The 25,821-nt window shown below is 36.1% G+C and overlaps 1 protein-coding gene across 5 annotated transcripts in view; it reads left to right on the top strand.

Annotated features, from left to right (window-relative positions):
- Nucleotides 1–25,821, top strand: part of SYT1 (synaptotagmin 1) — a 563,462-nt gene that overhangs the window by 390,384 nt on the left and 147,257 nt on the right. For 4 of the 5 annotated variants that reach the window (XM_086712751.1, XM_025926619.2, XM_086712749.1 and 1 more), the window contains 4 exons: nucleotides 7,287–7,471; nucleotides 13,477–13,599; nucleotides 17,609–17,776; nucleotides 20,954–21,121. In XM_086712751.1, the coding sequence (XP_086568877.1) occupies nucleotides 7,287–7,471; nucleotides 13,477–13,599; nucleotides 17,609–17,776; nucleotides 20,954–21,121 (644 nt within the window). The remainder of the gene's footprint in view (nucleotides 1–7,286; nucleotides 7,472–13,476; nucleotides 13,600–17,608; nucleotides 17,777–20,953; nucleotides 21,122–25,821) is intronic. The other variant, XM_025926620.2, reaches the window with a different exon arrangement.

The raw sequence follows: 25,821 nt of genomic DNA, 5'->3' as shown, positions 1-25,821 counted from the left end.
CAGCTCATCTTGTGAAAGAGATACGGATTTTAGATTGTTTCTTAATATGATGAATGGGAATGGAATGAATAGATAATGCAGAGCTGCCATTGAAAGTGAAATCAAGGCAGAAATACAAAAAACAAACAAAACGAAAACAAAAACAAAAACCAGTGAGGTCTGCCCTAGATGTTATCAAAAAACCCAGTGAGTAAATCCACCAGAAGGTTGCCAACCTACGAGACAGCAGTAGCTGACTAACTGGGACTGTGGGAAGAGAGAATCAGATCTAAGGAAACAGGACTGAGGAGCCGACCTAAGGAAAACACATAGAAGAGAGTGCTGTACCTCACTGACCATCCACTCTACTTGTACTTGAGCTCAAGAGCATGGCTTTGTGGGTTTCTTTCAAGCCACCTAACATTTACAGAGCACTAAGCTGATAGGACTGAGTTTGGCATTGTAGAGAATGCAAAACAAAACAAAACAACCATCTATTTAGAAGTGAGAGCTCAGAATCAGGAAATCTAGAGTAGGACTTCTCTTGGTCATAGAGCATTTTGTGTTAATTTTACAAAGCTTCTCTCCCTAACTGTTAATTCTTAGGACTGAGGTACAACATGAGTCTGATGAGCAGACTCTGGATTTGGAGGCATAAACTAGATAGCCAAGGCTAACTATTCAGCAACAGTAAGATTTTTCCTCTCATAAAAGTACCCTCTGCAATACCCTTGTTCTCTGTGATAGTGTCATCTTTTATTTCACAATGTTCTATGAAAGATCAGGAAATCTGGAGTGTCTACCTTAAAAAAAAAAAGTTGAGAGCCCCTTAAGTAAATAATTTTTACATATTTGTTTAGTGCCAAAACCCCCTAGCGGGGAAAATGATGTTTTTCAGTCTGAGAATAACATTTTTATTGTAGAAAGACTCTTTACCTAGTTGCTTTCATCAATAAATGTCCCCCTAGAGCACTAAATTTGTACACAACAGCACATCAAGCCACGTAGCTTCTATCTGAAAACACCATATTATGCTCTAAGTACCAAGTTTGGCAAATGTAAGAATTTTACTTCTTTTAAAAAAGTAAATAAGACCTAGTTTTTATCACATAGGAAATAAATAGAAAGCTTCATGCTTGGGACTGTATTATAGCCCTGTAAAAAAATGCCAGGACAGTAGATGTTCAATAAATATGTGTTTGATTCAAAACTGTTTTAGGGGTGCCTGGGTGGCTCAGTCAGTTAAGTGTCTGACCTAGGCTCAGGTCATGATCTCGTGGTTTGTGAGTTTGAGCCCCGCGTCAGGCTCTGTACTGTCTGTCAGTTGAGAGCCTGGAGCCTACTTCGGATTCTGTGTCTCCCTCTCTCTCTGCCCCTCCCCCACTCATGCTCTGTCTCTCAAAAAATTAATAAACATTAAAACAAACTTTTTTTTTTAATACTTACTTTTTTAGACTGCTTAACTTATGCCAACTCCTCATGAAAGAATGCCCTCTCTTGATAAGGGGAAATGGTTGTGTGGGTTTTTGTCTCCCCCAAAAGAAGACCTGCTAATGCAAATTTACTTCTAAGTGGTTCTAAATTATTTTTATTGTGTTTTCATTAAATACCAGGACTTCAGTTCATAAATAATCCACAAAGAGCTGAGTTTTGAGTTACTAAGAAGTGAATTTCAGGTGTAGAAAGGGGGCATATTAAAGTACCTTTGATATCTTTGTATAGATTTGGATTCTTTTTTATTTTTAAATAATGTGCCTTTTTTTACTAGCCTAATACAAACCACCCAATGTATTCCACCACATAGTATTTCTTATTGGGTTGGAGGGGAAATTTTAGAAAATATACTTAATATCTTTATTTAAAAATCTGTCAACACTGGCACTTTTGCTGAACCCTGAGATACAGAAATCACTTAAATGACTGAAGAAGAAGAATAACATTTCAAGAAAGGAGGAATATACTTGAGACAGATACAGGGGTAGAACTGAACAAAGAACAATGGGTGACTCAGTCACATGGGGGTAACATCAGGCCGCTACTTCACAAGTAGAAATAGATGTAAAAGAAACATAAAACATATTGAAGAAGAAATGGCACCACTTTCCACGCAATCAGACTTGGGATAAAATTTTCCACATGGTTCCCATGTCAAGAGGTCGGCAATAATTGAAGCACTGAGAGGACCCATAGAGCTAGCTTGGGGAACTGGTTTGAGAAGACGACAGATTCATCTAGAGGAAACAGTCTAGAGGCAGTGGGAAACACAGTCCCAGCATATACAAGAGGGGACAGAATGGAATAACTGACGTAAAAGTTTAAGACATGGGAAAGAATGGGCTCAACAGTGAGTCCATGTGAAGGTGATCAAGGGGCTAAGAACTTTCAATAACAACTCCATTTAAAGACATGGGAAAGGGAAAGGAAAGGGGGAAAATGTCAGACCCATGCAAGAAGGTAAGGGCAATAGAAACAAAAGCAGAAGGACATTTCAAAAAGGAATTTATGATCAAGATCTCATACCACAGACAATGTTGCTTGTGTTTGGCCACAAGAAAGCCATTGCTTATCTTGGGTACAATGTTAGTGTCATGAGAATGGTTGCAGAAGAGACAAAGGGGGTAAATCAGAAGATCACAGAAAATATAGCAATAGTCCACAGTAATATTCCAATTGTATGATCATCTATGTGCCGCATACCACCGATCTCTTGAGGTCTGCTTTGTATCTCGAGTTTTCTATCCCTGCTATGATGAATTCCACAGATGTAAAACTACACACATTTCTTATTTTCTAGTTCTGGAGGTCAGAAGTCCAAAATAGGTTTCACCAAGCTAAAATCAAACTGTCAGAAGTGCTGATTCCTTTTCTAATCCCCAACTTTGAGATAGAATTAACAAATAACATTGTCTAAATTTAAAATGTACATTGGAATGACTTGATAAACATATTTTGAAATAATTACAATAGGGCTCATCAATATAGCTATTACCTCACATGATTAAGCATGTGTGGTAAGAACACAAGATTTACTCTTTCAGCAAATTTCAACTACACAATACGGTATTGTTTTTTTTTTTTTTTTTTTTTTTTAGAGAAGAAAGCCAATGTTCTCTCTTCTCAGTTTTCTTTTTTTTTTTTTAATTTTTTTTTCAACGTTTATTTATTTTTGAGACAGAGAGAGACAGAGCATGAACAGGGGAGGGTCAGAGAGAGAGGGAGACACAGAATCAGAAACAGGCTCCAGGCTCTGAGCCATCAGCCCAGAGCCTGACGCGGGGCTCGAACTCACAGACCATGAGATCATGACCTGGCTGAAGTCGGACGATTAACCGACTGCACCACCCAGGTGCCCCTACGGTATTGTTAACTGTAGTCACTGTGCTATACATGACATCCCCAAAACTTATTCATCTTCTGATTAAAAGTTTGTACCCTTTGACCTACATCTTCCCATTTATCCCAACCCCCAGTCCCTGATAACCACCATTCTACTCTCTTTCCTGGAGTTCTCCACTTTTATAGGTTTTGCATTTAATCATGATCATACAGGGCTTGTCTGTACAACTTCTATCACTGACTTATCTCACTCAGCATAATGCCCTGAGGAGCCATCCATGTTGCCACAAATTGCAGGATTTCTTTCTTTTTTATGGCCAAAGAATACTCCAATTGTGTATGTGTGTATGTATATGTATATGTGTGTGTGTGTGTGTGTAACATACATATATATTACATTTTATTTATCCCTTCATCCATTAATGGACCCTTAGGTTGTTGTTGTTGTTTTTTAAGATATATTTATTTTGAGAGAGTGAGAGAGAGAGCAAGCACAAGTGGGAGAGGGGCAGAGAACAAGGAAGAGAGAGAATCCCAAGCGGGCTCCGTGATGTCAGCACAGAGCCCAATGTGGGGCTCCATCCCACAAACAGTGAGAACATGACCTGAGCCAACATCAAGAGTTGGTCTCTTAACCGACTGAGCCACCCAGGATCAGTTTCTTCATCTTGGCTATTATGAACAATAATACTACAGTGAACATAGAGGTGCATATACCACTTCAAAATAGTAATTTTTTTATTTCCTTGAGATATATACCTAGAATGGGATTGCTAGATCATATGGTAGTTGTATTTTTTTTTATTTTTTTAGGAATCTCCATACTCTTTTCCATAATGGTTGTATGAATAGATTCCTTCTTAAAACTGTATGGGAGAATGCATTTCCTTGTCTTTTCCAGCTTCTAGAGGACACTCCTTGGTTCATGGTCCCTTTCTCCATCGTCAAAATCAAAAGCACAGAATCTTCCACTTTCTGATTCTGAAATTCCTATCTGCCTCTTTGACTTATAAGGACTCTAGTAATGACATCAGTTCTATCTGGATGTAACCCAGAGTAATCTCCCCATCTCAAGATCCTAAATCATCTATGTGAAGTCATTTTGCCATTGTAAGGTAACATATTCACAGGTCCCAGAGAATATCATGTGGACATTTCAGAAGAACCATAATTCTTCCTATCACAAAGTCTAAGTTAAAACACCAGAAGCAGTTTAAAATTGACTTTGACTTAATTCTTATGCATCAGTTTACCTTTGGGTTAAATAATGTGCAATTAATTCATTAACTGGAAAATGAAAATCACATTTCTAATGGAAAACTTCTACACTAGCCTATTATTTTCTGCTGAAAGGTCTTTAAGTTAAATGTTAAAATTCTTGTTATGAAATTCCATTTAATGATAGTTGGGTAGCAATAATAATAAGCTAATAGCTTTCTGCCAATAGCAGTATTTTTCTGAGCCCATTTTTTGTTGAAGCTATACTTTATTATGGAAATCACACTTGGCAGCATCTTTTTTTTTTAAATTTTTTTTTTTCAACGTTTATTTATTTTTGGGACAGAGAGAGACAGAGCATGAACGGGGGAGGGGCAGAGAGAGAGGGAGACAGAGAATCAGAAACAGGCTCCAGGCTCTGAGCCATCAGCCCAGAGCCTGACGCGGGGCTCGAACTCCCGGACCGCGAGATCGTGACCTGGCTGAAGTCGGACGCTTAACCGACTGCGCCACCCAGGCGCCCCATGGGTTTTTAAATTCTATCTCAAGGTGCTGGTAACTTCTGAGACAAATCCTGCTAATTTCATATATTCAATACAGAATATTCCAAGTTAAAATTAAGCTACTCAGAAGATCCAACCTAGAGTATGGTAGCACTTTAAGAAATAAAAGTCACAAAATAAGATTTTCTCAGTGGTTATAATTTACCTTCAGGTTGCAGTATGTAAGATTTCCTCCTATAATCCTATGTTCCTATTTCTTTAATTCCTTTTGATTAAATAATGTCCCCATGCTTTCACTGTCTATTTTCTTTTTGTGAAGTTGTCAAGTGATCTCTGTAATTTAAGAGACTTTTATGTAGCTCTCTGAGAGACTATCATACAAGTCCAACTAGAAGAATAATTTACGAGGCTCAAAATGAAGGGTCATTATTAATACTGTCTTGCCTGCAATGAATATGTAGACTCTTTTGTTCATGCATGGCAGGGTTTTAACCAAAAGAGGCAGAAGGTTTTAAATGAGGTGTTATGAATGATATCATTGGTGACATAAGTTTCATTTACATTTTTAAAAATATGATTGTTTAATGAGATTACAGAACATAAAACATGTCATTTGGTGTTGGCTTATATATTAACTTTCAAATATTTCTTTGGCTAAAAACACAATTTCAGAAGTTGTGCTTTTATATAGGCTAACATTTATCAGCCAATCGTAAGCTAGAATAATAATATGCATGGTAAGTATTCTATATTATAAAGCTAAACACAGGAGGACAGCTAAGAGTGGGTTTTCGCAGTTTTTTGATGAGGTTAATTTTTAAGTGCTTTTACTTTATCAAAGCATTCCTGACATGTATTCAGCAATCACTGATACTAATGATGTTTATGTAGGTGGAAGAAAATAGTACCTCTTCTTACCATTTCAATGCCCAGTGTCTTTTCTTAATTACAACAGGCAAATCTAATTATTTCTTCTGATCAATCTCAATAATTGAATAATTCCTTTCCAGGCAAAATGAAATCTTAAACATTTCCACAAGAGTTTGTTTTTTTTTTTTAATATAAGCACACAGTATACGATATGCCAAATAAGAAAATGGATTGACTTTTAGTAGATGGACAACTGTAATAGAAAAATGTTTATGTGTTGGGGTATATTTATTTATATATTCTTTATTATTTTAAAAAGAGCCTTTAAACCTGAAGCCTCTCTTCTTACCTAAAAATCACCTCTTCTTCCTCTCGATTCTCCCTGGTATAGCCACTGAACTCTACATTTTTCAATGTGTATTTATTAGTGTGTCCCCACATATACTCTGAGTGTTCTGTGTTACCCATAATATTTAGCCCCATGCCTTAAAAATAGCCAATGAGTTCCTGCTATATGCTGGATGCCACTCTAAATTTTTTAGTATATTAACTCCCTTAATTTTCAAAGGAGATGAAATGGGTACCACTGTTATCTTCACTTTATCGTGAAGGAAACTAACTTAGAACAGTTACGCCATCTAGCCAGAGTCACACTGCCTGAAAGTGGCCAAGCCCGAATCAGTGCCTGGTTTTAGAGCCGTTGAACACATACACTCTGCCCTGCCTCTGGAGACCTTGAACAGGCCAATGTCCTACTTTTAGAGTAGGTAACTTGCAGAGCACCAAGTACTTCTTCCTAACCTTTATTATCATTATGTTATTTATTTTCTCTGGTTATTTGATTGACGTCTGTCCCTCCCATTATGCCCAAAACGTATTCATAGAACCTCTAGTATGTAATAGATGAGTAACAGCAGCTAATATGTATTAAGCATTTACCATGTGCCATGAAATACATCTTATTTTAATCTTCAAAAAGTCTATGATACCTACCAATTTACCTCTACTTTAGAGGTGAGAAGACGGAGGGCAAAGGGAAGTTAGGTAACTTGCTCAAGGTCACACAGCTAATAAATGGTGGAGCCAGTATTTAAACTCAAAGGCCAAACTCCAGAGCTGTGCTCTGAATGAAGGAAGGAATGGATTCATGGAACTCTAACTTGGAGGAAAGAATATTGAACCTGTGGGGAAGGGTGAATTGGAAACAATAGAAACCATCATCCTGCCAGAGGAAACACGGGTAACATAGCACAGAACAGTGTGCCTGGAGCACTCAATAGATGCAAATTAATCAGTGAATATCTTTGTAGCCCATGAGTTAAAAGACTTTGCATATGTAATGTTTATTACTAATGCTCTCTGCCTATCTTCCTCTTTCAGTGCCACCGTGGGCCTTAATCGCCATAGCCATAGTCGCCGTCCTTTTAGTCCTGACCTGCTGCTTTTGTATCTGTAAGAAATGTTTGTTCAAAAAGAAAAACAAGAAGAAGGGAAAAGAAAAGGGAGGCAAGAATGCCATTAACATGAAAGATGTGAAAGACTTAGGGAAGACCATGAAAGATCAGGTAATGTATTCATTCCACATTACTTCTTAGATGACTTCATTGACAGTTAATAAATGCTTTATTGTTTTATGCCAGATAAGCATAGATATCAACAAATTCTGGACAGATGTCACTGCTGTAGAAATGCTTTGCAATCCTTTCAGTCACTACTGAACATCCCAAAGTGCAATGAAAACATTTGGTAGGGTTTTCCAGTCTCTTAAGCATATGAACCAGAAAAGGGCATCCATGACCATCAGGGACATCTTGACAGGTCCAGCATACTGGAATGATGCCTGAATATTTTGACTACATCTGTTCAGCCAGTCTTAACTGCATTTAGAGTTAGAGAAACAGAATAAAGGGTATCTGAATGTTCCCCCTCTTGGGCAAGGCGCCCTTCTAACATCACTGTTCATAATCTCTGTTAAGTAACCGAGACTTATGGCTACTGATCATACTTGATGAAAATTGCCATTTCTACATATCCACATATCTCAATAATTAATGCTCAGGAATAGTGAATTAACCAGGTAAAGGGAGAGAACTATTAGCTAGTCCTAAAGAACAAGGTATAATTTTAAGGCAAAATTCTTGTTTCATTAAGTTAGGGACAATTAAACCATAACACAGATTATAAAATCCATCCACCTGGGTTATCTTCCCAAGCCTTTGGATGTTCTTTACAGTGTTGTCTACGTTTACTAAATTAACTGGGTGATTTGGTTCAGAATAAAGTTTACTATTAATAATTAAAATTAAAGGCCTCTTCATTATTTTTTGGAATCATATTCATAGTGTTTATCTCTAAAACAAACACTTAATTCATATTAAAAATGTAAATGTAGAGCTTTTTCATAGAAATAACATTCTCAATTACCTTTGTTTCCCTTCAAATAATTGAAAAGTTCTATTTATTCCCAAATAGCAACAGATATTGACAGTTTTTAAAATTCTTTACATAGTATTAATTACTATTAATTGAACTCTTATATAGGTGAATCTCATTAAGAACAATTTAGTCAAGGAGGGCATTTCTAGTACATTTGCACAGTTTCCTACTTAAGCATACACTCAGGGCATCAACCCCACTCCCCACCTTGAGTTTTAAACACTTTTTCTCAAAGACTCTGTAATGTCTATTGACAATTTCGCAAAGGCTCTTTTGCACTCACTGAACTTGAGTTTGGTTTCAGAGCTATAGAATCGATGGAGCGCCTGTACTCCTGCTCAGAGAGCTTTGTCCTGAGCACAAAACAACAGATTTACATTTTTCTGAATGTTTCTAATCGCAGCCACAGAAGTCCATGCACCCACATTCAACCACAGAGGTCTAATAAAGATTTTTCTCTGTAGTTCATTTGCTACATAGAAACAAATTTGAAAACATGTCTTGCTTTATTTCAACATTTTCTATAACAAGCAGAACTTGATAGAGATTTCTTTAAACAATGTATTGTGAGATTAGCATAGAAACAGTGTGCTATACAGACATGGACTGAATAATGTGTAGGTGAATTTCAGCTGTATCTATGAAACAACACGAAAATACAGCCCTATCGTTTTCACAACTACAAGTCAAATGTCATTTTCCCAAATCCTAGAATTAACAAAAGCACCAAATAATGTTAAATTGTAACTGTAGCATTCTTTTCTCACATAAGAAATTTGTATTTTTCTTTGTGGAATTTGTTATGTATGATGTAAGATTGTAATTTATAGTATAGTAGTGGTGTTTATTACCCCTGTTATGACCTGGATAAATGACCAAGATCTCAAAATGCTAAATACAGAAAATTGATAGTGGTTCACTTTTCATGGGTCACCTATTCCTTTGGATGGGAGGGGAAGAGAAAAAAGTAAAAAAGGAATACTAGTAGGAAGTCAATGATAGTTTATAATAATCTACTATTACAACAAAGTAGTCAAGATTTCAACCACTCAAAAAGATCTCATCCTTTCAAGTGGATTACTTGTCCATACAGGATTTTGTAGCTCTTATTTTATGAATAACTAAGTGTACAGAATGAAATACAATTTGGACAGATAAAAAGAGGCCCAGTTGTGTAACAGTAGCTTAAGGTTCTTTTTAAGACAGGCAACAGTAGTTAATAATGCGTTCTATTTTTTAGGAGGAAGGATGATGAAGCAAAATAGAATGTACAGTTTTAGGATGTATGTCAAATGTCAATCATCCAAATTCAAAATAGTATAAACAGAAAACTTAAAGAAAAATTTAACAAAAAAAACTTAAGAAAATTATTCTTAAATAATTACATTTTCAGAATATTTTAAATGTATTATTTATGTGAAAATGGGAAAAACAAGTACAGTCTATGACTCTCATTTACAAACAGAACAGATGCAAGAGGCATTTTATATAGGATTTTTTAAGATACATGGGCTCCAGGGCCACCAGTAAGTTTTTTACCATTTCAATCTGTGTAGGAATGAACAGAAACTCAAATTTCCATGCTCATGGCTATCCGTCTCTATGTTAAAATTTCACAACCAACTAGGAATCTTTAAATCCCGCAATGACAACAAACTAACTGGTAATAATGTGTTTATACAGAGTGAGACTTATAATTAAAGGGGTTTATTTTTATTTTTATTTTTTTTAATTCCTTAAAGCTTGACAACACTGAAAATGCAGAGAGGCAATACCAACTTGCAAAGTCATAGGTCTGGAATGGTCATTTCTCCATGGTTTTCACTAATGTGTGTGGATATTTTAATTTTTATTTCTTCCTTCTATGTCCTCCTTATCTGTGTTATGTCTCATGACTGTTCTGGACTGTCCCTTGCGGTAGGTTTCCTCTGCTCTTTAGAAACCCCTAGTCAACGCTCGGATACATTTAGTGGCCTGGCCGCTGGGGCTCCACGGCTCAGGGTGTACCATTCTGACACACATCAAGAGGCTGAACTAAATTGATTTCTTTTTCTTAAGATAAAGGGTTCTCATTTTAACCATTCCTAACTGATTAAATACAACAGTATTAGAAAGCTCAAGTTTTTAACTGATGGGCATGGAAAGAAAATCCACTCCCTTGTGCTACTTTTTAAGTGTGCCTTATCAAAGCCAAATCTGAACAATTTAACTTAGAATAACTTCTCTTTCTAATGATTTGTAAATTAAGCACTTTTTGAATGTCAAAGCAAGCCAGAAGCATGTACACCAAATCTTTGAAATTTTAAATAAGATCTGATGTTCCTAAGATACCTTTCACTACTGCAATTTAGCAAACCATCAAAACTGCTGGGTTTACAAGCTTTTTCCTCTGCATTTTGTTGGGGGTAGGGGGTGGAGGGGTATTGCTCTTGAGATATTATAATAGCTACTGATTTAATAAATCTGAGTTTAATGTGATGGTACAGAAGATGTCCTGCTTGAGCTCAGCCCTCAGGACAAGAATAGACTTAATCATTTCGGTGATGAACAGTGACACGGAGAAATTATCAAAAATTTAGCCCTATTTCATGCAGAATAATCGCAGAGATGGTCCTGCACCTTTTATTAGGGCGAAAACCACTTAGGAAGAAGGAGATTTAATATCTCCGCTATCTCAAATTGCACTCAGATGAAACATGATATGTAAATTGTCAGTTCTGAAAGAGACTTTTGAGAAAGTATTTTAATCCATGAGTTTTTTGATAATCATAGAGTAACGTGTAGATTTTTCAGACAGAAATATGCATTAAATAGTTTGCTATTCTTTTTAAAAACTAAAAATCTTACAGGGAGGCAATTTACCTAAGCTGTAATTTCCTAGGCATATTGATTAGAGTGTTAAAGACTTAACATGCAGCCAAGGTTTTGAAAGGGCCTCAGTTCCTCTAATTAAACTCAGTAGTCTTTTCTGGTCACTTTGCTACTATGTTCCCTTTAATGACTCCCCCCCCCCCCCACCCAAGTTGAAAGATTAAGTTTTTAAGTAATTACATTAATTGTTTCCTGCCTTTGACTATCAGTAACCACATCAACATTTTACCAGTCAGGAAAACATCTAAGTATGAACTTTCCAAATGAAATGGGGTATGGCTAACCAGATTTGTGAAAGTTTCTACCCAGACATAATAACAGTAATATTCAATTTTCCAAACTCATTGTAGGCTCCTGAAAATTTTCCAGAAGCAGAGTAGGGGAGGCACCTCTAACTACAGCTCAACTCTATATGATCCTCCCACCCAAATGAGTTCTACTGATACGATGCCACCTCATCTCCACTTTTTTTTTTTTTTTTTAGGATCGAATTGGAGTTAGTGAAAAGAGCCAAAATGGCCAATCTTGTCAATTCAGTGCCTTTTTGAAGCAGAGAGCCTCTGTATAAGTGGATGAGTTAATAGTAAAGCTTTCTCTTAACAGAGAAGAAAGATCATACAATCTGAAAGGTGGGGAGAGGTTGGGTAATGGAGCTGTAGTTTGACAACTCATGCCTTTCTGAAATCTGGGTATGCTTCTGGAATTTGAGTTCTACAAGGATTCTCCGATCTAAGTCAATGACAAGACTTAAGATTCCTTTACCTTGTCATAGATATAAAGCAATCTATCACACACACACAGCAACGAAAATGCCATAACCAAACACTAGGGAAGAATATTTACTATATATATAGTAAATATATGTGTGTGTGGGGGGGGGGGGTGGGTGCGTGGGTGTGTATGTGTATATATATATATATACATATATATTTATATATACATATACATGTATAGATATATATACATATATATTTATATATATACATATATATATATATATCCCCACCCACAGAAAAGTTGAAACCAGTAAAATACAGAGTTTCTAGAAATTAGTAAGAGCAGAACAAAATGCTAGCAAATTTAGCGAAGGATATATACAAGTAGTCCCCAGAAGAAAAAATACAAACGGTTAAGGATTTTAAAAATTTTCAACCTCACTAGTAGTCAGGGAAATGTAATTTTATCACTTTTTAATTCTGAATAACTATGTGAAGTTTTTAAAAATTTTTTTTCTAATTCTGTAAGGCAAGAAGAATCCATATCCCTAAAAAAAAAAAAAAGTCCTAATATTTACCTTTATAACTTCTTTTATTTCAGCACAACTATTGTGCTTAATGGGAAAATATACACTTTCAAAAGAGGAGCATCTGAATGTATTTTATCAAATAATGAGCTTTCTAGTATTTCAATTTACAGTACACTTCAGTTTTAGGTTATTAAGAATATTCAGTTGGTCCAAACTGGGTTTTGAGAGTTCAGTACCATGATTTTTGTTCACTAATGCAAAATAAATGTTTATACTGATTTCAGTTTGACAAAATGGCAAACATAACTGCTTTAATTTTTTTTAATATAAAACAGACCCATAAATCAATTTAATTCAGCCTAGCTTTCTGTGGAGCTGTTATAAAAATGAAATGGTAAACTGAAACTAGACATGGCATAGATTTTTCTCTAAACATGCATTTGCTGGTGGCATGTTATCTCCACTTTTTCCATAACCATTAGAAACGTACATGTGAAACATAGGAAATTAAAAGTCTTGGAGAATCACTTACTCGGCTACCTTTCTCATAGGAAAAAAGGCAAGAAAAGGCCACGCATTTCATACAAGTACTCCACTGCATGTAACGATGATGTTTTACATGATGCTTCGATCTCTTTAAACTACATGAATGTGAAACCTGGCCTGGTTAATAGCATGTTTATCGTATCTCTGAAAGAAGCAGTTTTATCAAAGCCAAACATGATACCAAGTTGACATTTTCTTTGCAACGACTTTACATTTTTTGCTTGCAATATTCTGAGGGGCTTCTTCCATTGCTTCCATGTTGCTTGCTGGTTGGGGAAAAAAAAATTCCGTGCACAAGTGGAATTTTAAAAGTTATCTAAGCAGCAAATGTGAATGTGTGTCAGACAAACGGATTTCCAGCATCTTTGTGCTTTTGCTTCTAACAGCTTGGAAGTATAACCACAGGCCCAGGTGAATATGGGTTTCCATGAATTCACTTGAGCTCACATATAATCCATTCCCTACTCATAGGCTCTAAAGGATGATGATGCTGAAACCGGACTGACTGATGGGGAAGAAAAAGAAGAACCCAAAGAAGAGGAGAAATTGGGGAAACTTCAATATTCGCTGGATTACGATTTCCAGAATAACCAGGTATGGGGGGGGGGGGGGTGGAGGAAATGACTTTTAATTCCATTACATTTTCTGAAATTACCAAGTAGAAATTGAAGCAAGATACTTCCTAAAACATTTCGTTTGCTGCGAGGGGAAAATGCAATTATCAAAGCTATGGATGAAATCGAAGTACAGGCAGTCCCCTACTTGCTAATTTAACTTCTGGTAATTAGAATTCACAGTATTCAACCGATTACATCTGCTTATGGCACTTACAGCAGACAAGCAGAATACAAATGAACTTGGAAGTAGTCAGTCTGATTCTGACAGCTCCCAGCCACAGTGTCACCTCCACTGGCCCCTCAGCCTGAGCTTGAACAATCTCTCCTGGAATGTATGGAATTTAAATCCAAACAGGGTGAGGAACTATTGAAGTAAACCACCATTCAACCAAAGCTTTCAAACAAAATGTAGGGGTACCTGGGTGGCTCAGTCAGTTAAGCACCCAGCTCTCGATTCCAGCTCAGGTCATGATCTCACTCACAGTTGGGAGATCAAGCCCCACATTGGGCTCCATGCTGGGCGTGGAATCTGCTTACGATTCTCTCTCTCCCTCTACCCCACCCCCTCCTGTCTCAAAAAATAACAATAAAACAAAATGTAACTGTGTGATAAGGAATCCAAGATGAAAAACTAATTGCCTTCCATGAATTTCAAAGGCACAAATGCCTTATATAATATGATACCAGGTAAAATTCCTACCATGCATAAGCTAACCGTTCTCAAAAAGTAGAAAGACCAGCAACTTCGTTTCTAGTGCCTGTGACTTCTGCCCAAAAAGTGACAAGGAACTGAAGACAGTAATATAACAATCATTCCTGCTTCAATTTCTCAAAAAGCCACGAAGTGCCACCTAGATAAATGATAGTATTAGGTACCTTTTAGTAACCGTGTTATAGAGGTAGCTCAAAGATAAAGGTTAAAAAATCCCTACGTTAAAAAAAAAAAAAAAAAAAAAAAACCTTCTAGGACACATGAAATTGACCATGTCTCTTTATCTTCTGAATTGTTAAATTCAAAAGCTAGATAAGAATTAGTGGAGTCAGTGGAATTAGAGATCAGGCTGTTAAGAATCTTCAGGACAGTGTCCACATCTGACAAGCAGAGTTTTCACTGTCTCTGTTGTTTTGCTTCTCTCATCTTTTTAGAGGAAAAAAAAGTGATAATATAAATACATTTACTACTAACACAGCTTGTGTTATTTCCAGTTTCATGAGGAATGAATAAATAGAACAAATACCAATGCTCAACTTTGAGCACCGAAGTCCAAAGTCAGTAACACTATGAGAGCTCTACACAGTTGCAAGAATTCTAGGAATATTTATTTATTTATTTATTTATTTAATTTATTTATTCATTCATTCATTCATTCATTTATCTTTAGAAATCGACAATTTAAATAATGTCTTCACTTTCCAAATTTCTAGAGAGTTCTTCATGAAGAATGTATTGATATGCTCTATCATACTAAAAACATTTATTTGATCAGCTTCATTACAGCCATGGCTAGTCATTTCATAATACATTCTAGAAAGCTGCATTTTGGTTATAGATACAAGTTTATAGGTATGGATTTATACACATCTATAGGCATACTATAGTTAATAGTTAATTAAAATAGGGAATTTATAGTTAATTATAGTTAATTAAAATAGGGAATTTGTGGTCATTTTTATCCCAGCTACCAAAATTTGATCATCAGGAGTTGGTTGAGAGTAAAACTTCCTATTATTTACATATTCTGGCAAAGATGAAGGTCAATACATGTTATCTTAACATGTAACATTTTTTCCAGAAATTTAACCTTCCTTTATATGTGTATCCAGTATGTTTTAATACTTTATTCTACTTTCATATTACCCAGTAGAAATCTAGTGGTATCTCATCCTGGTTAGTCATAATTTTGAAACTTCTAAGTCAGCTTAAATTCTTTAAGTATCATTTTATAAAGTATTTTTAAGAAAATAGCATTTTTCTTACTCATATATAATGAGTGCTTTTATTGTTCCCTTTCTAGCAAACATCAAATTGTTAAAAAGGTATCTCATTCTGAGGTCTAGGAGAGTCTACCTGATGAAATATTTTTTAATTAGTATGCATTGATTTTTTTTCCAAATGTTCTCAGCTAATCTAATTTATAAAATGAATCCTATGAGTCATAAAATATAGTGTGAGGAATTTTATATATTAAGCTATAATCAAATATACATGTTTGCTTACAAAAACTAAAACACAACTGTAAAGTACTCTAAATGAGAGCCTTTCATGGCAGAGAGAAATGTGATATTTATCTTCCAAGCAGAAGAGGGGGGGCAGTTGGAAGAAGTAACTCCACCCCTTGTCAACAAAATTTCCAAAACTCTTTAGAATGTAAGTCACCTAGGTTTAAAGAGTTTAGGTTATAGGACAACTGCATTCCTTCCCAAAAGAAAATTCCTTTCAAAAAGTGAGGAGAAGGGGCACCTGAGTGGCTCAGACAGTTAAGAATCTGACTCCTGATTTTGGCTCAAGTCATGATCTCACGGTTCGTAGGATCGAGCCCGGCATCGGGCTCTGTGCTGCCAGTGCAGAGCCTGCTTGAGATTCCATTTCCCTCTTTCTCTGTCCCTCCCTGGCTCACTCGCTCTCTAAATAAATAAACATCAAAATTTTTTTTACAAAGGGAGGAGGAAATAGAATCTTGCTTATTCACATTGCTACCTAAAGGCAAATTCCAAATACCAACTTGGCAAACCAAGAGACAAACCATTTGCTTTACTCATCATGTCTTTATAACCTGATGTCTATTTTAGCTGTTCGTTGACCATCTGTTTATGTTTTGCATATGTATAATCCAGCACTCTTATTGCTACTGTTGTATGATGCTGTCACAAATATATTGAGCACTAAAACGGAAACAACAATCATCCAGAGTATGGGTCCCAGTTAAAAACTGAGCCAACTAGCCAAAGTGTCCTTACCAACACAGTGGGTCAATTTTACGGAAAATGAATGTGACTTTTTTTTTTTTTAAAGGAAGTGAACTGGCTAAAAAGTCAGACTCAAATTTTCAGGCCTGATGTGTAAAGCCATAATGTAATTGCATTTATGGACAAGGGTCTATTTTTGTTTTCCATGTGGGTCTAAACCAGTCTGTTGATACAAAATGTCTGATGACAACACCTCTAGAATCATCCGCTCACACCTTTTATTCTCTTTGCAAAAACATGAACAATGCCAGCTACACTCCCATTCATAGTAATACAAGAATTTATCACTGAAAAAAAGACATGGAGGAATCTCTGCATTTGAAAAAAAAATCAGAAACTTGGTCACTTAAAACATTAAAAACCATATATGTAATCTTGCTTTCATTTATGTGAAGCTGAGATTATATTCTTTGACTCCATGTCCTATATTTAAACAGAATAAACGATCATTTTACTGTAAGTTAAAATAAAAAGTAGGCAGCATACAAATAAAGGTCAAATATGATAGAAACTTGCACGTCGTATTTTTATCTCAAAATGCTACCCAATTTCTAAGAAATTTCTACTGCGCTGGTCTGAAGCTTTGAGTTTAGTATAAAAATTTCCTACTTCATAATTACAGACTTGTTATTGTTTAACAATTTATTTCCATTTACAAATCATGCCCTGGAAAAAAAAATAATAATGCACAAGGGCTTTTACCAACTGGAAAGTTATTTGATTGCAGCCCTTTTGCAAATATGAATTCCATATTTAACTGTAATCAGCAACCTTTTAAAAGCCTCTTTTGTGTTTGAAACCAGGCTTCCCAGAGCCTGCATCTGTCATAACTGGGTTTCTGAAGTCTATATGGCTTGCTTCACTTGCCTTCTGGGTTTAGATTCATAAGAGAAATAAATAAAAGTTTATTAAAAGCAAAGAGGAAGAGGGAGAGAGATCACAATATGCAATATCGTGAACAATCTTTTCTAAAATGTCCACCAATGTTTGTGTTTGCTTTATTCTGTCTCTCTTTCCAGCTGCTGGTAGGGATTATCCAGGCTGCTGAGCTGCCTGCCTTAGACATGGGAGGCACGTCTGACCCCTATGTTAAAGTGTTTCTGCTGCCCGATAAAAAGAAGAAATTTGAGACAAAAGTCCACCGAAAGACCCTTAATCCTGTCTTCAATGAGCAATTTACTTTCAAGGTACTTTTTTTGTACTAATAACTTTTCCTCTGTGGTTTTAAGACCCATCTCATCCTGACACATACATAGAAATGCACATGACCACTTATTCAGAGGTTCAAGGATGAGTCTATTCAGAATATTTAAAATTCTTATCTTCATTCCAGTGAGGATTCTGCACTGTGTTTAGATTTGGTTAAAGTAGGATTCAGCTTGGCCATCTCAGAACAGAATACAGACTGGAGTATAATGGGGATGTCAATCACATCCAAAAAAGGAAAATCAACATCAAGTGAGCCAATAGACTTGAACATTTCCCCCTCTCTTGAATAAAGACAAAAAAGCAATGAAATTGTTATTTTCCTAAGTCTCTAAGTTCCCAAAATTAAGTTACAAGCACAGAATAAAGTAAGCTGTGTTCCACTGTTTAAATGATACAAATAGGTTTTACCCTCATTGCAGAATTCTGTGTGTACAGGGGCAATCTAAGCACTTAAAGACCATTCTGAACCTATCACTAACAAGAATACAAACCTATTGTTTTTCTGCATTTCTAGCATTTTCCTTTAACTCTAGGCCTTTCCCTAGCGCTCTGAATCTTGCTGAGACACCTCAGTTGACAATAATAAAGAGAGATTCTGGCCATAAAATAACTGACAGGAAAACGTACCCTGCAGGCCTCAGGCCTCTCTACATATACAGCTCTGTAGCTCATGTCTTAAAGTCACGCATAAAAGCACTTCTTTGGTAACTATCTTTAATATGTGAAAAACTTGTAAAATGCATTACTTAAAATAATACATTTCTGAAAAATGAAAGGTCTGTGAGTTTGCCAGCAGGTAGATTCAACATCACTCATCTATCAGCCGGCCTTAGCGATAGCATGTGCCTCATGCAAGCAAATACCATGGTGCGAAATAAAATGGATGCAACTAAGGGCAGGAGTCCTTTTCTCAAGCCTTGTTTCCAGTTTTGTAAGACAGCAATGTCTTTGTATTCACTCTGAAATTTCAGATTTTGTGACAAAAATCTCCAAAGTATTGTCAGTAATCTTATCTAAAACCTACACTTTTTTATACCCAGATAGTTCATTTAGAGTAGTAATAAAAAGATTCTGGAACTACTCAGCCTATGAATAACTCATCACTATGGTCAATTTACCACAAAGCATAGAATGAAGATAAAACTAATAAAATATTGCAAATGGTAATGACAATCATTCTGTTTGGCTATGTATTAATTTTCATTTAGGTCAGGAGTTACTGACCACAATTTAAGATTTCTTAAATTATTTGAAATACTATGGTGTCTGAGTTATCTGTGTATTATTTCAAAAAAATGTATTTCTAAAATTTTATTAGTAATTTCTGTGGCTTCAAAAGGTTTAATTACTGAAATTTTTTAACTGCCTATAAAATGTCATCAGGTTCTATTTTATTTCAAGAATGCTGACAAAGCCATAAATCAATCCAAAGTGTGATGTATTTTGATACACTTAGAACTATGCTGTTGTTTCCAGAGAACTGGTTAATTTCTCCAGGAGACATTGTAGATTATGCATCTTGAAATGCCAACAGGCAAGATGATGGAAGAACCGAAGCATAATAGTTTAAAGAGAATAGGCTTTAAAACGGAGTTCAAATCCACTTCACATGAACGTGACATGCCCTGACCTAAATGCTTCTTTTCCTCCAAACTCCCACCTGAAGGAGTTACTAATCATTCAAATATTAAGTATGTAAGTGCCGACTGTACCTAACATGTATTCATTCAGCCTTCCACTGCTCTGTGAAGTAGGTCTTAGTATTAACACTATTTGATAGGCGAAATGTGTGAGGTGTATTTGCTTGCTCCAGGCCCTTCAGCCGGAAAGTGGGAAAACCCAGGCCTGGGCCTGTCTGACCCCAAGCCTAGGTTTTTTTTTTATGTTATTTCAGTAGAATCTCAACAAAATCCAGAGTGATTTCAGAAATAAGACGAAATATTTACCCCTACTCTAAAATTCATTTCTTCCTTTGAAATTCAGCTGTTTTGCAGGGTTTTTTGTTTTCTTCTAAAATGGAAAAAGCATGGTTCCTCCATTTTAGTCAAAGTATTTTAATCAGATGCTAAATAGATGACAAATACGTGAGAAAAAAAAACAAACTTTTGATAAACTAAAATTTCCTATACGTATATGGTCAAATATGCTTCCTTCTCCTTCCCTTAATATGCAAAGCTCATTGAGAAATGTTTGATGGAGCTCAGACAACCATTTGTACTGACAAAAATTGATCAAACCTTCAATACAAGTCCAAACAATTTCTTAATTAGGCATTTCTACCCAGTTACTGAAGTGTAGCTTCCTTAGAATGCACTACTTCCCCTGAATATTAAAAATGTCACCAGTAAAAATCCCATCCCACAGCATCTGTCCCAGATATATCTGAACAGCTGGAGAACCCATCAGCTCTTGGCCTTTTGCCACCATTCATCCTAACAAGTGTCATACCTGAGAATGAACCTCAAGATCTTTATAATGCATCTCTGATACTCAGAACATCAATTTTCTAGTCAGTTCTTGTCTATCTGTAAATTGTTTTAGGGAGCGAGGCAACTTGTGAATTTCATTTAAATCCTTTCTGACTCCTAGCATATCTTTTACATAAATCACTGCTCCATTAAATTGTAGCATCCAAATGGCTTGAAAGACTTAGTGGGACTTTGGAAGCAAGTTTTCCACCCTAAGTTATACTCTTACAATATAAATGATCATAACAATAACACAATATCCTACAAGTAAAACCTACATGGTCAAGTGCAATACATCTTAGTTTATTCTTGTATTAAACAAATTCCCACCGGAAAGAGGTACTAATCATTCAAACGATACATGTTTAAGTGCCTACTGTGTGCCAACACTGCTAAATCTTAAAGTGTTTATATAATAGTCATCAGTCAATATCACTAATACTAATTATTAGTCAATCAATAATACTAATAGCTTTTAGAACTTTAGGATAAAGCGATAACTGACTATGGTAAGTCCCTCATTTCTCCCAGTTTAAGCCTCAAGCAGTGATTCAAATGAATTCATTTTTAAAAGGCACCATTATCTCCCTGTTTTGCTTATCCAACATATATATTACAATTAAACACTATAAAAAGTAACATTTTAAATTTGTGACCAGATTTTTATCCTCATCTCTTTTTATTAAGGTGCCGTACTCAGAACTGGGTGGCAAAACCTTGGTGATGGCTGTATATGATTTTGATCGTTTCTCCAAGCATGACATCATTGGGGAATTTAAAGTCCCCATGAACACAGTGGATTTCGGTCACATAACTGAGGAGTGGCGTGACCTGCAAAGTGCGGAGAAGGAAGAGGTAAGGAAAACATTAGCATTTCTAATCAGACAAGCTGTGCTCGCCAGTTGCTGTTCACATAATAACCTATTGAGAGATGCTCTCTACAAAGGATAACGTGGGCCTCCAGCTGCTGACAGCTGGTAAAATAGGGTTAAGGGATTGCATAACCTCATTACAAAGTACACTGGTCTTCTGGGTCTCATTTGAAAGAAAAGAGAAAGATTCGTGCACCATGTCTATAGATAATTCCCTGGACAGACACACATACTCACTATCTGTTTCTGAAAAGCTCACAAAATGCCAGACACGTACACATCTACTTTTTTAAAAGGACAGTGAAAAATCATCTCATTCTTTGTATTTTTCTGCAATAATTTTGCATTTTCTACATAGGTTATGTAGCTATTGAACAGAAATAAAATAGCACTTTTCCCTTGATTATTTCTGCATATCACAGACCGTTCATTGTTTCTTCTACAGATATCAGAGCATGATGGGTGGAACATCAAATATAATTCACAAAGGCTGATATTAAATCCATTTTTTAAATAAGTCACATTATTATAGTACTCTTCACATTGTTTTTTCCCCAGTTTTAATAGTTCAGCACAGGACTTTTCTGTGATTTAAAAAGGAAGTTCAATATCTTTAGTGCATTTAAACTACATAATAATCAATTCTATTTGATTATGCTATGCCTGCCTGGCACTGGCGTTTTTCTGTGCAAATGTCTCAACAGGCCAATATCACAAAGGCAAACAACTCTAGTTTCTCTGAATTCCTAAGGCAGCTCAATTTCTAGCTATTTTTTGGATCCTGACAATCCCTTGAGTTTATAATCACTCAGGGGATTGCCAACAGCCTCCATCATTCAGGATCCCTAGGATTCTGTAAGGCGTGATCACTTTGGGGCCACCCAGGAGATCAAAAAGAGTGGCCCAAGTCTTCAACACATTCAATCAAGCCTATCACCTGGGAATCCTCACAGCCTATGGTTTTCTCTGACCAGTGAAACTTAGTGAGGTTTTAGAACAGATTTGTTGATTGCTGTTTTGAAATTGAATCTTACTAGTGCTCTAAATTTGTCTGTAAAAAAGGAATAAAAATTATCCGAGTTAAGCTCTCCTTTCCGTTTGGAAAGAATATACATAACTTAACCAAATGTGTTAGTCAAACTTAGACTCTTGGATACTGAAACAGATTTAGCCCCACCATGGATACTCAAAACCCATCCGAGGATAATATGGAGTTTTTACATTTTGTTATTTTTGTAAGTAGTTCTTCTTTATGAGTGAATATCAATGTTAAATCCAACATCTGTCTGAAAATAATATGATCATGTTTCTAATTTTTTAACAAAGTAATGAGCTGTTTCATTGAATTTTTATGTTTTATTGAAATGTTTTCCTTTGTAAATTCCTTGCAACTGGGGTGCAAAGTGGGACCATGACAAATATTTATTAACTGAAAGGTTTTTATTAGTTGACTGGTTAATCGTTAGCTTGTTAGTTGAGTATCAAAATATGACCCACTCATGCTTCACAATGGCTACCTGCCCAGAGTGTATGGTTCATACTTCTCACCTTCATCTGGTAACGATAAAGTGGTATGGGATTCATACCTCACTGGGTTTCTGAAAAGTTTTCAAGTATTTGTGCCTGAGTTATGAAAATGTACGCCATCAAGCACTTTTTCCTTTCTCAAAAACTCTTTGAATGTGGGCAGAGTTTGAATGTTGACAGTAAGCTGATAGGTTTGACTCTGGAATCTAAGAGTACATAGACTGTCCAAGAAGAATCACATTTTTTTTCTTCTCACCCCCTTACTTGCCCTCTCCTATCTCTGTCTCTATTTCTTTCTTCTTCTTCCAGGTCTTCTCTCCCTATCTCAAACCTTTGTAGCCCAACTCATTCAAAAATACTATTTGAGTATTTACTGTAAATTGCTACATTTCTGGGACTGTGTAGGTACTCGAGAAAGTAAACAGGGTAGACACTGCTTCTGCTTTCATTGCATACAGTGCAGTCTAATTCTCCTTCTTCACACCAATCTTTGCCTGGCTTACTGTCACTGAGACTGGTTTCTGGAAAAAGTCCCGTCTTTAAGATCAAACACTCCTGGGTTTCATTTCCAACAAGTCCATTCACTAGTTCAGAGAACTTGGTCACATCACTTAAGCTCTCTAAAATTCAGGGTTTTTTTCTTCTTTAGAAAGTGGTTTAACATTATCTACCCTTTGTCTCACAGACTGACTAGGATAGAGTGTAAAATACCTAATACAGAGCCTGGTATGTGGTAAATGTTCAATAAGCAAGAGATCTCCCATTCTCTCTTCTTGGCCAATCTTGTTTGGGTTCTCTTTCACTTCATGCTTTTACCTCCCTCTTTGTTCTAGCCTTTTCCCTATATCCAAATCCACTTCTCTCTTCTTTTCCTCACCACCATTCTATTTACTGAATGTCCCTGGAGTTTTTAATGGGAAGTAACTCTATAACTACCTTCTTAAACTCTAGAGCCATTCCTCTTGGATACCTACTTGGGAATAGTAATTTTCAGTTTTCAGTTGAGTGGCTCTTTCCTTTCATCATGATATAAGCAGCCTCATAAAACAGGTGTCTAGTTTACAACCTATCTCTGGATGACTAGAACCAGGTATAAACTGTCTCATAATAAATGAAGATCCAATTACATTTTTCATCTGAAGAATTACTTATTCTCACTGATATAGGCTCTAGTTTTTCATGCTACTGTCCATTAACTGCAGGAAATTATAGTTGTGTAAATAAATTGAAGTCTCAGATTGACTTTGCTTCTCACAATTTTAAAGATATTGTTTTTCCATTTTACATGAACAATTCCGTTCATGATTTTTATTTCCTTTTCATCTAACAGTGTAATATTTTATGTCATAAGGAATGAAAGACATAGAGGAAAGTGGAAAAAAGGAATTCAAGATATAGCTTTGGAATCTAGAAACTGAAATCATGGTCGTCTGTTCACTTGGTTGACACTTGGATTTAAGTAGGTTAAATCCCACCCACTGACATCCAACCTTGTGATTTTGATTGAATGGGGTAGGGCGTTGTCACCCAAAAGTTGAACAATATAAAAGTCATAAGATGATGAAGCAATTATGTAAGTTGAAAATTATGTTATTTTAGTGATCAACTAAATGTGCAAGCAGTTTAGAAGGAAGAAAGGGAAGAAGCCTTATCTGAAAGTTACTAAGCACATGTTGAAAACGTAAGGTGTGTGAAAGAGATAAGCTATGGCAGGAAGAGCCCTAACAAGTGCAGAGCTCCCACTGTTAGATTCTAGCCCCTGAAGAAACATCTCTGGATGACTTTCCATTCCAACTTGTTAACTTTCTCTGACACAATCATAGCCACCTCCTAACAGAGGAAGATGGAATTTGACTTTACAGGCTACTAGACTTTTGTGTTCCTTTTGTTTCTTTAAATCAGAAATGTATATCCGCTGAGTTGAGAGATGGTAACATATAAAACTTTTCCTTATTTTCCCTTTTTGATATAGGGCCTCAAAAATCAGCTTTTGGCAAAAGGTTTTCAATTACCCATTTGCAAAATGTTTCTAATATGTATAACCCCAGGCTATGTTTTCAAGATAGTCTTTTCTTTTAACTTACTTATTTTGAGGGGGAGGGGAGAGGGGGAGGGGAGAGAGAGAGGGGGGAGAGAGAGGGGGGAGAGGGGGGGAGAGGGGGAGGAGAGACAAGGGAGGGGGGGAGAGAGAGGGGGGAGAGAGGGGAGGGGGAAGAGGGAGCGAGAGGGAGCGAGAGGGAGCGAGAGGGAGCGAGAGGGAGCGAGAGGGAGCGAGAGGGAGCGAGAGGGAGCGAGAGGGAGCGAGAGGGAGCGAGAGGGAGAGACAGCACACAAGCGGGAGAGGGGCAGAGAGAGAGAAGGAGAGAGAAAGTCCCAGGCAGGCTTCGTGCTGTCAGTGCAGAGCCCAACTCAGGGCTCCATTTCACCAACCATGAGATCGTGACCTGAACCAAAATCAAGAGTTGGACACTTAACTGACTGAACCACCCAGGTGCCCTGAGATTGTCTTATTTTTAATTATTCAATAAAATATTTATGCCAGCCACAAGTCAAACCTGAAACTAACCTTCATACTTTTAGAATAGTCCATTAATTTTATACATCTGCTTAATTACTTCAAATGTTAAAATCAATGGCTAGAATTCCATTTTTTTTAATTTTATGATTTTATAAATTGTCTCAGTGCTGCACCCTAGCATCAGGTACATCTTTAAATCACTTAGACCTTTTTTATTTTAGCATTTTGTTCTAATTTTTTAATGTATTTTAACCCCCATGGCTTCCACTACTACTTTTTATCTCTAAAGACAGCATATACTATATAAGAAATACATACTACTTTTTATCTCTAAAGATAGCATATACTATATAAGAAATATATACTACCAAAAAACAACTAAATCTTTTTTTGACTTTTGAGTAAGTCTGTCTTATGACTTTACCAGTACTGTTTTTGTCTCCATTAGAGAATAAGTCTATCATTTCTGCTTTGTGTAGAATTTGTTAACGAGTGATTTTTAAATGAGATTCTGTAATCCAGTGCAAATGGAGAAAAAATTGATTGCTAAATTAAAGCAAGTCGGGACATAATTTAATTAGTACCCAAGCAGAAAGGAAGAGAAACTACTTTAGTGCCTTAATAGAAAATCAATTTTG

Source organism: Puma concolor, chromosome B4 (genome assembly GCF_028749965.1).
Source record: "Puma concolor isolate L17-30 chromosome B4, mPumCon1.1.hap2, whole genome shotgun sequence".
NCBI classification, from domain to species: domain Eukaryota; kingdom Metazoa; phylum Chordata; class Mammalia; order Carnivora; family Felidae; genus Puma; species Puma concolor.
Note: the sequence above shows the minus strand (reverse complement) of the source record. Positions and strands in the feature narration are given on the sequence as shown.